Source organism: Clupea harengus, chromosome 8 (assembly GCF_900700415.2).
Source record: "Clupea harengus chromosome 8, Ch_v2.0.2, whole genome shotgun sequence".
In the NCBI taxonomy this organism is placed as follows: Eukaryota; Metazoa; Chordata; class Actinopteri; order Clupeiformes; family Clupeidae; genus Clupea; species Clupea harengus.
The window spans coordinates 21,199,322-21,215,413 of NC_045159.1; the positions used below are offsets into that span (position 1 = coordinate 21,199,322).

General features: G+C 42.1%; 1 protein-coding gene across 1 annotated transcript; it reads left to right on the top strand.

Annotated features, from left to right (window-relative positions):
• Positions 1-12,715, top strand: LOC116221505. Its single transcript, XM_042708539.1, has 7 exons — positions 1-91; positions 1,510-1,657; positions 1,795-2,164; positions 2,496-2,588; positions 2,827-2,937; positions 10,205-10,341; positions 11,332-12,715. The coding sequence occupies exons 2-7, from the start codon at positions 1,613-1,615 to the stop codon at positions 11,443-11,445; spliced, it is 870 nt and encodes a 289-aa protein (XP_042564473.1). The 5' UTR covers positions 1-91; positions 1,510-1,612; the 3' UTR covers positions 11,446-12,715.
• Positions 12,716-16,092: the final 3,377 nt, after the last annotated feature.

Here is a 16,092-nt window from a genome sequence, read left to right on the forward strand (position 1 = left end):
GCTAAGTGGGCGAACTTGAGCATCATAAAATTGTAAATGTGTCATGTGGACAAATAACTCCAGTTGGAAGACGTGGAAGGTTTTCACAAAAGTATGTGTGCTGTTTCAATTGTCAATTTTCAATATGTCAATTTTAAAAGTTAATATTTTGTTGCCGGTCATTTCAGAAATAATGTGATGCCAGCATAGGCCTGCGCTTAGTTGGCATGAAAGAGAGATATAGGCAAAGCAAACAGACTAAATTGGATTAACAAATTAACTTGTTTGCCACAGTTACTGAGGTAAACAATTAGGAAATGCATTAAGCAGACAACATACTGTATAATGTTCTGGTTGAAGACAATACAAGTGCAAGGTAAGGCCATGACATGCACAATGTGTAAAAAGGCAGACCTAAAGCAGAGATAGGCCAAAGTCCCTTTCTGGTAATACCTGGAAGCCATATACATTCACATGGGCTGTGTGGGTGTAACATAGCAACAAGTATAGGCTGTATAGGTGTGTTAAGATAACATGACTGGTCCGGTCGTAAAGATTTACTTGTTACATAGAGACCAGAATGTCCAAGTGATAAAGTGGCATGTGCTCTCAAGGATGAATGAGAATACAATGACTGAGAATGATTGATTGCCAGCAGGACTCATTGATGGCCGTGTTGTAGGCTTGTGGAAAGCAGTCATTGGGCTCTAATTTAATTGATGGGCAATGCGGCTGGCAACACGCAAAGCTAATTTAATATCTCTGCTAAATACATTTGCTATCGTCATAACATGAGCAAGATCTTAAGCGCAAAGTTCCATGTATCAAGATATCTCAGGTCAAGTTGGAGCATTCAGAATATTTTCCACTACTGATTGAAAGGGACAGTGATGTTAAAGTCAAAAGGCCATTTTCCATAATCCATAAATGTTGAGTGGCTGAACAAAATCACTCCTCTGGTATTTTCACACCCAGCCAACAGGTTCACCTCAATACCAGTTTGGCCTGTACCTAATAAGCTCTGTAGAGATTTGTAAAATAGTTAAAATAAGATAGCCTTTTGAGCTAATCTACACCCTACCCCACTAGCGTTCTATACTTTTTGCCCCAGAACTTCATCAAATTGTCAGAATTTGTCATACAATGATTATCCTTAGGTAACAGATGTGCTGGTACAAACTGTAAAGCTCCTTTAAATGTCTTGGTTATAAAATAACATATCTTCCCGAGAGGGTTTGTGTGAAAGCAAGATCTCTGGTTCAAATTGGGCTAAACTGTATCACTGACCAGTCTAGCCTGTTAAGGGGTTGCTTAGGCTACTGATGAATTATGACATACAGTCATTGTTGTGTCATCAGGTGGGGGGGAATAATAAACAGGAGCTTGGAATGTGCAGAGGCACAAAAGATTCATCATTCTTATGGCAGCCAGATAGAAGAACTGTCTTACTTTCACAACATGCTGAATGTATTTGTGTATTGTTTACAATTGACATTGTAATTTATCGCAACTTTCATATGTACTGCACAGCTCACGTTGCCAAGGTGTGTACGTGTGGGGCAAATTGGTCTTAACCACTGGACTATGAGAGCGTGCCGCCTGTCCCGTGTCCCAGCAAGTCTTCAGTAGTTTTATGATGGACGAGTCAAATCAGAACCCACAGTGCTATTGTTACAAGGTAGGCTTTGTTTATTATTACACGGAAATATTATAATATGCATATTATGATTTGTGATATTATTTGGCCATAATTCAAATGTTTCCAAAGTGGTCCAAGTTTGTGTTTTAATAATGACTATTTCTTATACTCCTCAGTGCCCTATTCATCAAACAGGGTTACCTGATGAGGGACTTAGGATGAGAACTACACATAGCAGTGATAACAGAACTAGGCAGGCAGTCAGTGAGAACAGTCAACCAGAATATCTGTTGGAAGAGATCTGTAGACCTGAGGAAGTAGAAGGCTTGCAAGCCAAAAGGTGTGGAAATAGACTGGTAGAAAGGTTGGAAGGGTGTCCAAAGCCTTCTGCAGGGCAGTACCGCTTGACTTTGGGAGGTGTCAAACACCATCCCCAGCACAGGAGGGGGGGCCCATCATCTGACTCCTCATCCCCTAATTCTAAAAGCCAGATGTCTGAGGCAGCCAAAACTGGAGGACTTCACTCTCCCTCTAAGATTAATGATGGTATGAGACTCTCTCCTCTCTCTCTCTCTCTCTCTCTCTCTCTCTCCTCTCTCTCTCTCCTCTCTCTCTCTATCCTCTCTCTCTCCCTCTCTCTCTCTGGATGTAATGGGACACAATTAACTCAGGGAAAACATCCCCAACATCTAGTCCAAGCTGTGTAGATATAGCATGGACATATAGGCTAGAGCTCACATATAAAACACAATGCCTTCTTAATATTTATTCTTTTTTTATATTGACAGCCTGTATAGTATTTAAAAGTAGTTTGATTATGTGGGAAGATGCTTTAAGTAAAGTCCACCACCAGAGTCTCTTTTGTGTGTGTTGGTAGATTTCCAATTCAGTAAGCAAAAGAAGGATGACTACAGATCACCACAGAATCTGAAGAGAGAACACAAGCAAACACAGACAGGCTCGACGACAGGTACGTACACACACACACACACAAACACACTCCCTCACTCTCACGCACACACACACACACACACACACACACACACACACACACACACACACACACACATACTCCCTCACTCCCTCTCACGCACATACACACACACACACACACACACACACACACACACAAACATACACACTCCCTTGCTCACTCACACACACACACACACACACTCCCTCACTCACACACTCCCTCACCCACACAGGTATACAGGGGAGAGACTCAACTGATGCTGACAGACCAGCGTCCACATTCCTCGATGTGGCGTGTCAGACAAACATCCGCAAAGTGAAGTCCACTCGAGGCTACCGCCCAGGTGAGGAGCTGACGTTTCACAGAGCTGCTTAACTTAACTGGAAGTGTTAAAAAGTAAATTATCTACTAATAATGGTATGTTTATTTTCCTGCAAACTGTTCATTTTTACATTTTGAGACGTGTCTAAGATACTATTATAACAGTTTGTCCTGCAGAACATTTAGTAAAGCTTTAAAATGAAGCTTATTCTTGTGAAATGTGTCTACACCTACAATAATAACATGCAACTGAAGGACAGTAGTTGGGAATTGGTCCCTTGTCTTCAGTGCATGTTGATGCTTTGTTTTATGCATCTCTTGATAATTTAGAGGGCCTGGACATTCAAACAAATCCATACAAAAAGAGCTGGAAAAAAAGAAACAACGCGTGTACTAGTGCACTGTAATTTCTTGTTTAATCATGTTGTCAGTTCCATCAACTCAGTCCATAGGTGTAGTCATATTCATTCACAAAAAGTACTTGTTGCACATTTTGTAATGATATGTTTAATTCTCTCAAAAAGGGAAAAAGAATATATAGTCACCACACAAATGTGGCCTGTTTCCTTTGTTGTGTTTTTGAAGTGATTAAGTTCAGGAGCAGGGGTGTGTGCTCTGGAGCAGGGGTGTGTGTTCAGGAGCAGGGGTGTGTGTGTTCAGCAGCAGGGGTGTGTGCTCTGGAGCAGGGGTGTGTGTGTTCAGCAGCAGGGGTGTAAGCAGGTCTGAAATGAGAGGCAGAGGCATTATTAGGGCTTTAAGAACACAACTCAGCCCTGAAGTGTAAAGTCCTGTGGCTCAAGTGATAGAAGAGGGTGTGAACACCACCTGAGTGATCAGAGCCAGGGATCAAGTACTGATAGAAGAGGGTGTGAACACCACCTAATGCTAGATTTATAGTCATCCGTTTGGACGGAGACGGACACATAGCCACGCCTTGGCAACACCCTTCCCCGTGGTGGAACGCCCATCCGAGCCCTTCGGAGAGCTGGACGGACACCAACGTGCACCTCTCGATTTTTGTAACTTTTTCGGATACGAATGGATAGTAACGGATACCCCCTTGGCTGTGATTGGTCCGCTAACTAAATCATTTCCTAACTACATAATTTCCGGAATCTCACATTTCCTGTTTCATTCCCTATCTGTTCCTATTCTGTTATAGAGTGTGGATCAGCCGAATATTTCTGTCCGAGCCCGGCCTGCGTCCGACAGAGTAGTGCCCGAGCCAGACAGCCATTCAAATATATTGTCGGAATCCAACCAGACATAGTCAATGTCTCAACGGTTCATACTAATGACACATTTACGTATGTTTTTTATGAATAGCCTGTAGACCGTCTCACAAGCTTCTTCTTGTTGATTATGAACAAACATAACAGAAGAGGTCTGAAGATATTTCTGAAACACTTATAAGGACGCTCAAATGACCGCGAATTCACAGGAGAGAATACTATCCCATTCTCACAGGAGACATCACAGCAATCGGAGCATATTTGTCAAACGCGATAAAAGATAGCCCTACTGCTCTGAAATATTCCCATTCCATACTGAATATTCTGTTTAGATCAAAGGTTTGTTTTTCGACACCGTGATATTTCAGATGATGGAACAGTTGAAATGAATGCTCATATACAAAAGCTAACATTAACGTGAAGTGGAGTTAACTTGCAGCCAACACCATTGTATTACAAACCCTAACACACACACATAATGAGAAAGTAGGCTTACACCTGCCGATTATCTCGCCTTTTATCTTCCACCTTTGAATAATGTAACTTATAAACACGTCGTTTTAAAGCGCTGTGGCCGTCCTGAAAAGATGTGTCAATAAACAAATGTAATCCATAGAATCCACGTTGACTTCACTACTTATTAAGATATTGTAACAAATCACGGAAGTGTGGAATATTTGTTATGGCTTTTAATTAAACACTAAACACAATACAATGTCAAAATGGCACAGGCTTTATGCCCTGCTACAAGTTATCACGAACAGACTGTGCTACCGTCACACACCTGTATAAACTCTGTCCCAACACAGAACAACGACATGCAATTAGAACAGGAAGGAACATTGTTAAAGAACATCGTTGGGCGCTAGTGCATCACATAGAGAAAAGTATGTGCCCGCCGCACGGCATTATGGGGCGACTATGCCGGCAAGTTACAATATTTTAAATATGGAATGTTCAATGCCTTATCGCCCTGACTTGTCCCAGCCCTACCCCAGCCCGACAGCAAGTAAAATATTTAGTCCGAACCCCAATGAGTCAATGTCTCAACTGTTCATACTACTGACACATTTACATACGTTTCTTAAGAATAGCCTGCCTTTATTAAACTCGAGCATCAACAGATGAATGATAAATGCACTGGCTCACACAAACAAGCCCCGTTAAACGCACAAGCGCGCACAAAAGGGAGATAAGCATATTGAAATGAATTATTCACATTGCAAGAACGGAATGAAATGGCCTACACATTACACACGCTATGCATCTGATATGCCTAAATAAAACTCACGTTATATGCTACACCAGAAGAGGCACGAATAAAACAAGTCTTACCATTGAAGATCATCTTTTTTCTTAAAAAATGTAAGGACACGGACACATTCGTTATAAAAGTATCTACATAGTCCAACCATCGATGTTTAATCCATGTTGTGGAGAAAGAGGATGGCATCAATCATATTTCATTAAAGCTTCACACTTCTTACATTGGACATATCAAACAGCCTCATTAGAATCTGCATAGACTATGATGCCATCCGACAGAAATATCTCCATAGGCCTACAGTAAATTTCCCCTCGAGTGTCGTTTTAAACTCTCCAGATGACAGTTTCTTTTTAAAAAAAAACTTTAAGTGCACAAAGTTCGTTATAAAACGATCTACATAGTCCAACAATCGAGGTTTAATCCATTGAATCCGCATTGACTACTATGCAGAAATATCTCCATACAGATTACCCCTCGTTTTGTATTGTTTTAAATTCTCCAGATGACAGTTCTTTTTAACTTCTTCCATGATACCAATTTGCCTCCTGTAATCGTGTTGTCACAGCTAGGACATAAACAAATTCCCGCACACAGGAAGAAGGCTATTATCCTAAATGTGATTTATTTTACTCTCAAAAACGAACTTCTCCATCATTACATTTATATTTAGTCATTTAGCCGACGCTTTTGTACAGGGGAGAAGCATGTGAAGCAAACACGTTTACTTGACTACTTATTAATATATTTAAATATGGAATGTTCAATGCCTTATCACGCTTATGTTTGAAAGCCATTGTTTTCGGCTTGCAGGTGCTTTTGCCTCTGGCCCAGTTTGTCGGTTTTGACGTTCATCTCTCTCCCCCAACCATCCAGGTTTAATCCATAGAATCCGCGTTGACTACTAAGCAGAAATATCTCCATACAGTAGATTCCCCCTCGTTTTGTATTGTTTTAAACTCTCCAGATGACATTTTATTTTTAACTTCTTCCCTGATACCAGTTTGCCTCCTGTAATCACGTTGTCACAGATATTTATTTGCCCAGTCAGCTTGTTGGTCTTGACGTTCAGATGTTGCGCCTAAACTATCATATCGTCTCGTCACATGATCAAATAGAGACTTGACATTGGACAACAGCATACATATTACCCAGCAATCATCATTGCAAATCTGAATATGACAAAAATACCAAAGAAAATAAGATAGTGTTCATTTCATTGAATCGTTTTTAATAGTTTCTATAGTGTATGTAAGATAAACATATCATTTTGTTATAGATTGCTACTATTTTTCACACAAATAATACCTACCATGATGGAGATAAGTTTGCCTTTTCAAGTGAATATATAGCGTTAGACAAACTATTCATTGTAATGTAGTGTGTCTCAAAGACCCATGTGACTACACCTGTTGTTCTTGATCACGTGTCTTGCTAGTGACAGCTGGGAGGTGGGAGATAAACGATCAACAAATTCTATCACTCAAAGAGGTCGCGGAGTAGCTCGTCTGCGACCAAAAAAACGCTGCTCCGCCTACTGTTCTGGCGGTGAATTGTTTTCAACACCCACAGCCGTCGGAGAAGTATAAATCAAAAACAGTACGTCCGAATCCGTCCGAATCCGTTTCCCCGCCCATCCGTAAATCGGACGGACACCGACGCAGATCTATAATTCGGGCTTCAGACCCCGTTTACACGGACACTAGATTGCCTAAATCCGGAGAGAAATGTCTCCGGATCGACCTTTCGTCTACACACAGACAGGGCGGATCCGGTCACTGAATCCGCATACTTTTGAATCAGGGTTCCAAAGTGTGCAGATTCTATTCTGTCCGCGGATTGGTGTTCGTCTGCACGCCGATCCGCACACTTTCCAATCTGATGATGTGATTGCCCCACGTGATCGCCTCGCAACCTCAGCCTGAACCCTTATTAACCCCACTGCGTCACTTCATAACAGCAACAACACAAACTAAATGTATATGACGTGGCGCCTTTTTCGTGACTTACATTTTTCTACTGTTCTTAGTTGTTTGTAATGGGATAGTGTGCTGCTCTACCTACATGTGGATAGTTTTTCATTTTTGAGACCAGTCAGAACAACGGACACACGACTGGCATTATTTAATAACTGAATAGGTTGCCATGGCGCAGCCAGTGTGGCAGCCTGTTTTAGCAGCTCTCCAGCTTAAATTTTTTTAAAAAAAGGATTCCTATTGAGTCATTCCATGCCAAATGTACCAATTTAAGAAAATCTCCCCACTTGACCACTCAGATTTGGCTGAAAAAATTCAAGGTTGTTCATACACTTCTTAATAGGTATAGTCCCAAATATTAGCTCTCTACTCCCTGATACTTCCAACCCACCAATGACCATCATAAACACAGGTTATGTTTTTGCCAGGTGTCATGTCACTGATCTGGAAGCCCTTTGAAACCTCTTCCACCTCATAGTTTATTAATTAATCAAAGCATTTTTTTCAGTTTAAGCTCTGTGTCATAAACTTACCTTTTGTAACCATTTGAATATGCTTCCATAGGCCATTGAATGCTGGGCGTGTACAAAAATCCCATATTTAAAAAAAAATATTTTGAGAAAATGAGGCAGAACGCCATCACAAATTTTGTATATGTTAAGAACAAATATCTAATCTTTCCAAAACAATTAGTTTCATGTTGATAAATGCTGTAATTTTTTTTGCTATAGCATGCCAAAAATTGCACAAAATGGGTTTTAATAATATTTTCCAGACCATTCATCACATAGGGACAGTTTTTTAATACAATATACAGAGCATACAAAGGAAGGTCTGTGTATAATATCAAGCTTTCCACAGGCAATTTGAAAATGGCTCTGCAAATGCACATGACATAGTTGCTAAAACATCTTTTTGTGACAAAACTATTGGGAGTAGAGAGTTATACAGAGGGACTATACCTATTAAGAAGTGTATGAACAACCTTGAATTTTTTCAGCCAAATCTGAGACGGTCGAGTGGGAGCCATTGGTACACTTCACATGGAATTACTCTATTCCAGTGTTTCTCAAACTTTTTCAGACCAAGGACCACTTAGCCAATAAAAAAAAACTTGCGGACCATCTAACTAAATAGTACATCCCCGGAACAACAGGCCTCCTACCCAGACCTGGCACCAGAAAATTGTTAGCAGCACGTGATTTTCGCGGGTGGGCACTCCTTTTTTATCGGTAGGCTAGTTATAGATATGACAATGCGCTAGGCAAAGCATCTGGAACCCTGCTCCATGCGTGACTTGGTTAAGTTACAAACTATAGTTCGCTCACAGCCTCATACTCCCATCACACACTCAGACACGCCAATGTATCACTAAACACCAATAAACACAACGATGCGCATACCGACCACGCGACCGCAGTAATTCACTACCAACCGTAGGCTAGCCGACTGCCATTAATATAGCCATCCTAGTCAACTTTTCATAATTATGAGTCGTCATTATCCAACGTCACACAACACAGAATAAAGTTATCATCTTGGTGTCTCCGCAGCGGGACAAAAAAAAATGCTGTTTGAATGCAGCTCTGCGGCGGGAGTGACCCTTCTCCTTGTCTGTGTCAGAGGCATTCTCATTTAATTTTCTTTTCATTGTCCCTGTCTTAAGCCACCGATCCATGACCTTCTTAATAGATTAGGCTACTCTTTAATAGATTAGTCTTCTACTGACTGTTCTCTTCGTTCTGAGTTGTATGTTAGAAATGTCGCAATAATTTACTTGTTGCCGTCGCGGACCACTACGGGGCACTTGCGGACCACCAGTGGTCCGCGGACCACACTTTGAGAACGACTATTACCTTGCTGCTATTACACGTGGATTTCCCTAACGGGATTAATAAAAGTTTATCTATCTATCTAAATCGATGTTGAGTATGAGACTTTATAATTATTTACATGTGTAAAAATGTATTTGATAGTCTGCATCTTGTTTTTGCACTCAGAGCACATCACCGCTAAACTCTAGGTCTAGCTAGCTTGTTAGCTATCCAGTTGCTCGCTGTTACGCCCCTATACAGCCCTACTGGCTTTGCAGTGGCAGTGCAACAGCTTTTAGGTGGTGAATGGGCATATCTGGGGAGGCACACCTGGAGAGGTGTGGACAAAAGCCATGCGGTTTGCCCTCAGCAGGAGGCCTGGCATTCTCACCTTGTGTTTGGTGCTGGTGCTTGGCACTCACTATTTTACTCTGTGTTTTTGGTTATATAGAAATAAATAGTATTTTCGTACAACTCTGTGGTCTGTCTCCAATTTATGTTGCGGCTCAAGAGCCGGGTCGTAACAACTGACTAGTTAGTTACTTGCTGTTACCACAGGCTTTTCTTCTAGAATCAAATGTGCTGACATTCGCATATTTTACGAATATGTGTGATCTCTTGTCGGAATTACATACTCACTTCTGGTTTTAATACCGATCCCAGCGGAAATACGAATCCCTTACCTACACATGCTCCTGTCTTCTTTTCCCTTTTTATTCAGTTGTCTGTAGCACCGTTAAAGCGCCACCAACAGGCCTAGGAGATAGATTCAATCCGATCCGCTGCGTTCATGTAGACGCACATTTTTCTTGACACTGCTCCTTGTAGACACGATAAAAAAAAGGATCGGATCCAAAAATGAATCCGGATTCAGGCAATCCAGGCTCCGTGTAAACGGAAAAAAGTGATGGATCCCAGTGCCAGGGATCAAGTACTGATAGAAGAATTAGTGTTTTATTTTAATTATACTTCACGTTAGAAATATTATTCTGTGGTTTGTTAGGATATCCAGGGACAGGCAGAGAGAGGAAAGCCTCTACGGCAGTGAACTACACTAACACGTCTAACCATCTCAAAGAGACTGACGATGAGGTGAACTACACTAACACGTCTAACCATCTCAAAGAGACTGACGACAAGGTGAACTACTGTGTCTGTGACTGTTATCATGTGACTGACACATGCATGAGTGAATGAACCTATAAAGTGTTTTCAGGGCATCAGCCTAAATGGCCCCACAGCACTTTACATGTTGTAGGGGACTGATCTCAAACACCAGGTTGCATCTCCTTGTATCAATCTTGTTGATGTGAAAGCTGCCATTATACCCCAGTACTCTCACCACACATTGGCTTACTGGCAGTGATATATACTGTATATATATATATCTGGTGTGTGGATTGAATTTTGCCTGTGAACATTCCAGCTTTGTTTGTTTTGATGTATGATGTATACATTTGAGCTGGGTAGTTTGACTTGATTCATATCTGTGTTCATTTATTTTAAAATACTGTTAGTACTCCTATGATATATATATATATATATATATATATACTGTATAGTATATAGTAATTGCATTACTTCTAAGTTGAACAGTAGGACATTTGCTCTTATTGAGGATTGAGTATGTCGTCATAAATAATGGTGGACATACGAAGTATTGAAAAATAAATCAAAGATTTGAATCTCAGTAATGAAAGGTGTATTTGACTTTTGCTGTGGGGCCTGTATTTTTTTAAAAAGGAGCCTGAATCTAAACTGTTAGCCTACTGTTCAACTTAGAATGAATGCAGTTACTGTAAGGCGATACAATCGCAAATCATTTTATATTTAGTTGATATTGCACAGGGGTGTACTCACGTCTGTTGTATCCTGTATAGACCTAGATAGTGCCTGACCCTAGAGCAGTGCCTGACCCTAGATAGTGCCTGACCCTAGAGCAGTGTTGGCCCTCGTATGGGTCAGGTCAGGTCAGGGCCGTGTCTATTCCAGAGACAGCTGTAATATACGGAATACCAATAACGGAAAGGTGCCGCACCCCCCCCCCCCCCCCCCCCCCTCCCCCTCTCTGTGTCCCCCCTTCCCATCACATCTGTACGCAATCTTATGATGTTGTTATTCTCCTATCAGAATGCCTGTCGCCATGAGGGGAGCTGTGTGCGCCGGCTTGCAGTGTTCACTTTGGCGGTTGGAGCCATAGGCTTCTTAGCCATGAACCACCAGAAGTACCTGAATCGACAGTAGACCACACCTCTCCAACTTGTACTAATGTATGAGACCACTGTTTTCCTACCAATACATGAACTAAGACAACAACATGGGAAGTGCTGACTGTGTTCATGTTAGAAGTGATGGGGGACCAGACCAGGCAAATGGCTCCATCTAGTGGGGAAGATGTGCAACTAAGTCTGAATAATGACATTGCAGTATTTGTATTCAGGACAATAATTTATAAAAGCACTACAAAATTGATGACATAACAGCAGTTGTTGAATTTCAGCTCAAAATTGATGAAAAGTGAAATAGTCCACAAGACTATAGTCAGGCCTGAGGCACATGAGTAAAGTTGTACTGCTGTCCCCTCTGGAAATATGTTGCGCCTGTAGAACTAACCACTAGACAAATGTTTGTTTTTTAAATGTGATCTAGAGAAAACCAGAGAGAGTGAAATAGTGGATGAACACATGTGTCTCATAGTCACACACACACAGATTTATAACTCAAGTGCCACGTCTGGCAGAGCGGTGATAAATATATACCTGACTGCTGGGAAGTTGAGAGTGAGGAGCCCCTGCAGTACCAAGGGCACAGAACATTCCCTTCAGACAGAGTTACCTCAAAGCTTGGCATTGCATGTGAATGCACCACATCATACTGGGCCATAATGTCCCGCCACCACTCTCAGACCCTGTCTGTGACCCTGCTCCAAAGTGGATCTGATCCAGAGGCAGCTGGATTTGAACGTGTGATCAGAATGTTGCTATCTAAACGTTCCATTTGATGATGTAGTAATTAACTCAAGCCATGGTTATGAATGGCAGTTAATGTGTTAATTCTGGAATTACTTTTTCCAGAATTTACCAGATATAGGTATTTTTGAGAACAGATTTCTGCTTATGTGTATGTGTAGTGTACGTGTATAAATAAGTGTGTGTGTGTGTGTGTGTGTTCCTATGGTGGGGGTTGGGTACAGATGCCAGTGTGTTGGTGTGTGAGGTCTCATGTAGCTAGAACATGCTCAGTGAAGCCTTACATAACGACCGTCTACAGACTCTACCCCACCTCCCCCAACAAACCCACGTTCCTAATATTTGTCAATACCACTGCAAGGCTGCTATTTTATGGTGCCAGTCGTTAGGTCAAATGTAAGCCTTTAACAGCCAGAACATACTATGTATTCATTAGTCTATTTTGTGTGCAAAATGTCTCTTCATTTCCAAAATGGTTACTGATATGTGAAGTTGTGAATGTCTGGGAGTGTGTTTATGTGTGTGCGCCTGTGGGTGTGAGTGTACTTGCATGCAAGCACATGAGGTGTGTGTGTGTGTGTGTGTGTGTGTGTGTGTCTGTCAAGCACATTAGGCTGTATGTGTGTGTGTGTGTGTGTGTGTGTGTCTGTGTCATTGTGCACTTTTGTGCCTGTACATGTGTGCTTGTACATGTGTTCCAAAGCACCCCACAGCCGTGGACACACATGCAATCTCATTTACCCAGAGCGCCCCACAGTTGTCAGACGACACCCAAGGGACAGCTGGCTCAAGCAGCTCATAAATGGATGCCTCTGCTTGTCTTTGTCCCGTTTGGCCACCGCCGGGCCGGCAGCCCTGAAATTCGATTTATGAAATTCAATTTATGGCCGATACTAATGTGATGTACCCGTGCAAAGCTCCCTTGGCATTCATACCTGTCCATTGTGATTTACTATACCAACTTACTGGCCCTTTAAAAGGACCTATAACAAGAGAATGGGGGCCACAAATCGTCTGTGGTTTTTTGGTGTGTACATACAGTAATTGTGAATGAGTTCAACTCCAAAAGATTGTATGGAGATTACGGTAGGAAAATACTGAATGGGATTTATGAAAGTGAAGCAGTTTTTGATTTAGTGAAATATTTCAGAGGAGGCCTCAACTTAGTTGCTTCTCAGAGCAGGCATGTCCTACTGCGGGGGGGGGGGGTCTCCCAATGCCTAATACCCCATTACCTGTCTATAGGTGAGGGAGGGCCTTTCACTTGGGGGGCAGTGATGACATACTCCTGATTTCAGTATGCAGTGACTGGCTGGCAGCTTGCCATGGCAAAATAAAGACTTCATAGTATAATAATAATAAAGACTTACATGTTGAATATGCTGAAGATGACACAAACCGTTAAATAATCCAGTTACCTGTGCACAATTCCCTCCATTCCTGTGCAGTTTCTCCATCTTTAAAAACTGCATCCACTTCAGGACCAAAAGGAGAAAAAAAACAATACATACACAGTAAGAATTGTTGTGTAAAGTATAATGATGCAAACACATCTCTTGCACCACAGTTACCCCTTGTAACTTTATACTTTATCAAATCATGGGCATGCTAATAAAAGTAAACAGATTACTGATCATATTACTAATACAGAATGATCCAGGGATGAGAGGTCTGAACATTAAACACTGACCATGACGTTGCACTGTCTTAATTAGAGAATGTGCTTGCGTCTATGTCATACACTTCAGTGAGATTAAGAGAGATCGTGAATCATGTACCCATATTTGAACATTTAAAGGTGCAGTGTGTAGGATTTAGCGCCATCTAGCGGTGAGGTTGCAGATTGCAGCCAAGTGAATACCCCTCTGTAAACTGAATACCCCTTTCGTTCCAAGCATATAGGATAGTTGCCATAAAACGAAGCGAAAGGCCCTCTCTAGAGCCAGCGTTATGGTTTGTCCCTTCTGGGCTACTGTAGAAACATGGCGGTGCAACTTGGTGGACTCATGAAGGACTCATTCTAAGCCAACGGAAATTCAATAACTCATAATTACAGGTGATTATACGTAATGAAAACTTCTGCTAATAGATTGGCACCTAAGTCAACACCTTATTAAAATTAAATATTTTTTTGTTTAACTGTCCAATCATGCTATGTGCCAAGGCCAACAGCCAGGATATTGTGGATGCTCTATATCAGTTTAGTTTTACGCATGATTGTACGGCCTAAAATGTCTGCCATGACATGGAGTGTGTGCGGAGAGTGTGGATGTTCTGACAAGGTGGACTGGCCATCTCCAACATAAATGACAAGGTGGACTGGCCATCTCCAACATAAATCTGGTGCAAGGGTACTCTAAGCTGACTATATGAAATTCAATCAGCCCTAGCAGTAGCTGAGGAGAGGCGACAGCTATAAATGCCCCTGCAAACCACACCAAACACACGTGACACACAAGATTCTACCCAATCAATGATGACTCTCAGCAAACCAGACTTTTCTGCCAGAAAGCTGCCACTAATCACGAAAATCACACATGCCTACACACACACACACAAACACACTAAGACTCCTGGTCCAGTCTTTGGTATTTGGGTTGACTGTAATACGATATTAACATTAACGTAAATATGAGTGGAGTATGGAGTGGAATTTTAAATGCTGTTTGTTCGCCACCCAAAACACTTGTGTGGAGCTGTGAGCACAGGGGAATTCTGTCGAAGGTATTTCTCTCCCTGTGGCCCACACACTACCATACACACACACACTCCCATACACACACACACACACACACACACACTGGACGACTCTAAACACCCTCCTATGCAGGGTAAGGTTTCAAACGCCAATACATGTGGTTTCAAGAGTATTTTGGGGGACCCGTGTTCACCAACACGCCATTCTCAGGGTGGACCCGTGTTCACCTACACGCCATTCTCAGGGTGGACCCGTGTTCACCAACACGCCATTCTCAGAGTGGACCCGTGTTCACCAACACGCCATTCTCAGAGTGGACCCGTGTTCACCAACACGCCATTCTCAGGGTGGTAGGAACTGAGGAGAGAAGATCACATATAGGAAGCTTAGAGGCTTTCACCTGGCCTGCGGTCGAATAGAGCCTTTCACATGGGCTGGGCTGCGGTCCAATAGCCTTTCACATGGGCTGGGCTGGGGTCGAATAGCCTTTCACCTGGGCTGGGCTGGGGTCCAATAGCCTTTTTTTGCTTAGGAAGGTTTCTAACTGAGTGAAATGACCCGAAAGTATCTAAGTGGCAGCCATGATGAGAGCTGGTCAAATGCTCTGAGAGCTAAGGAAAGGTGCTTTAGTGCTTCCTTTCTTATCTCCTTCAGCATAGGGCACACTGCACCATGTTTTACAAATGAAAAAGGAGATGATGCCATCCCTCTATTCCTTGCAACAGCAACATTCACAGCGACGCATCATTCGGCCGCTCTAGAGACACCATTTGGCAGACCCGCATCAATAACATCCGCCGTTGCATAATTACGTAACCTAGTTTAAGTGCAGTTGAATTTAACTGCAATTATCTTTTCCTAAGTTTCATTCACCTCTGTCCTCGACCTCATGACGTTTTCCATCGAGGTCAAAGAGAAGTGGTTAGGAAAACACAATGGACATCATTTTTGACTATTCGACCACAGCCATGGATTCGTTGAGATGTGCCCTTAAAACATCCTGTCTTCCTCACTTCCTGTCTACATAGTTCACAAATGTGTGAACTCAAGTCTTCACTAGATGACACGCGCCTTTAACATTACCAGGATGTTGTCCTCTATCACCTTTGGATCTTACCAACATGTCTCCAATCAGTAGGCAATAGTGTTAGCATTTTCTCAGTTCTAGCATAGGAATGATGCTATACTCTCTCATGGTCTACCTTTTAGACTGTAGGCTTATGC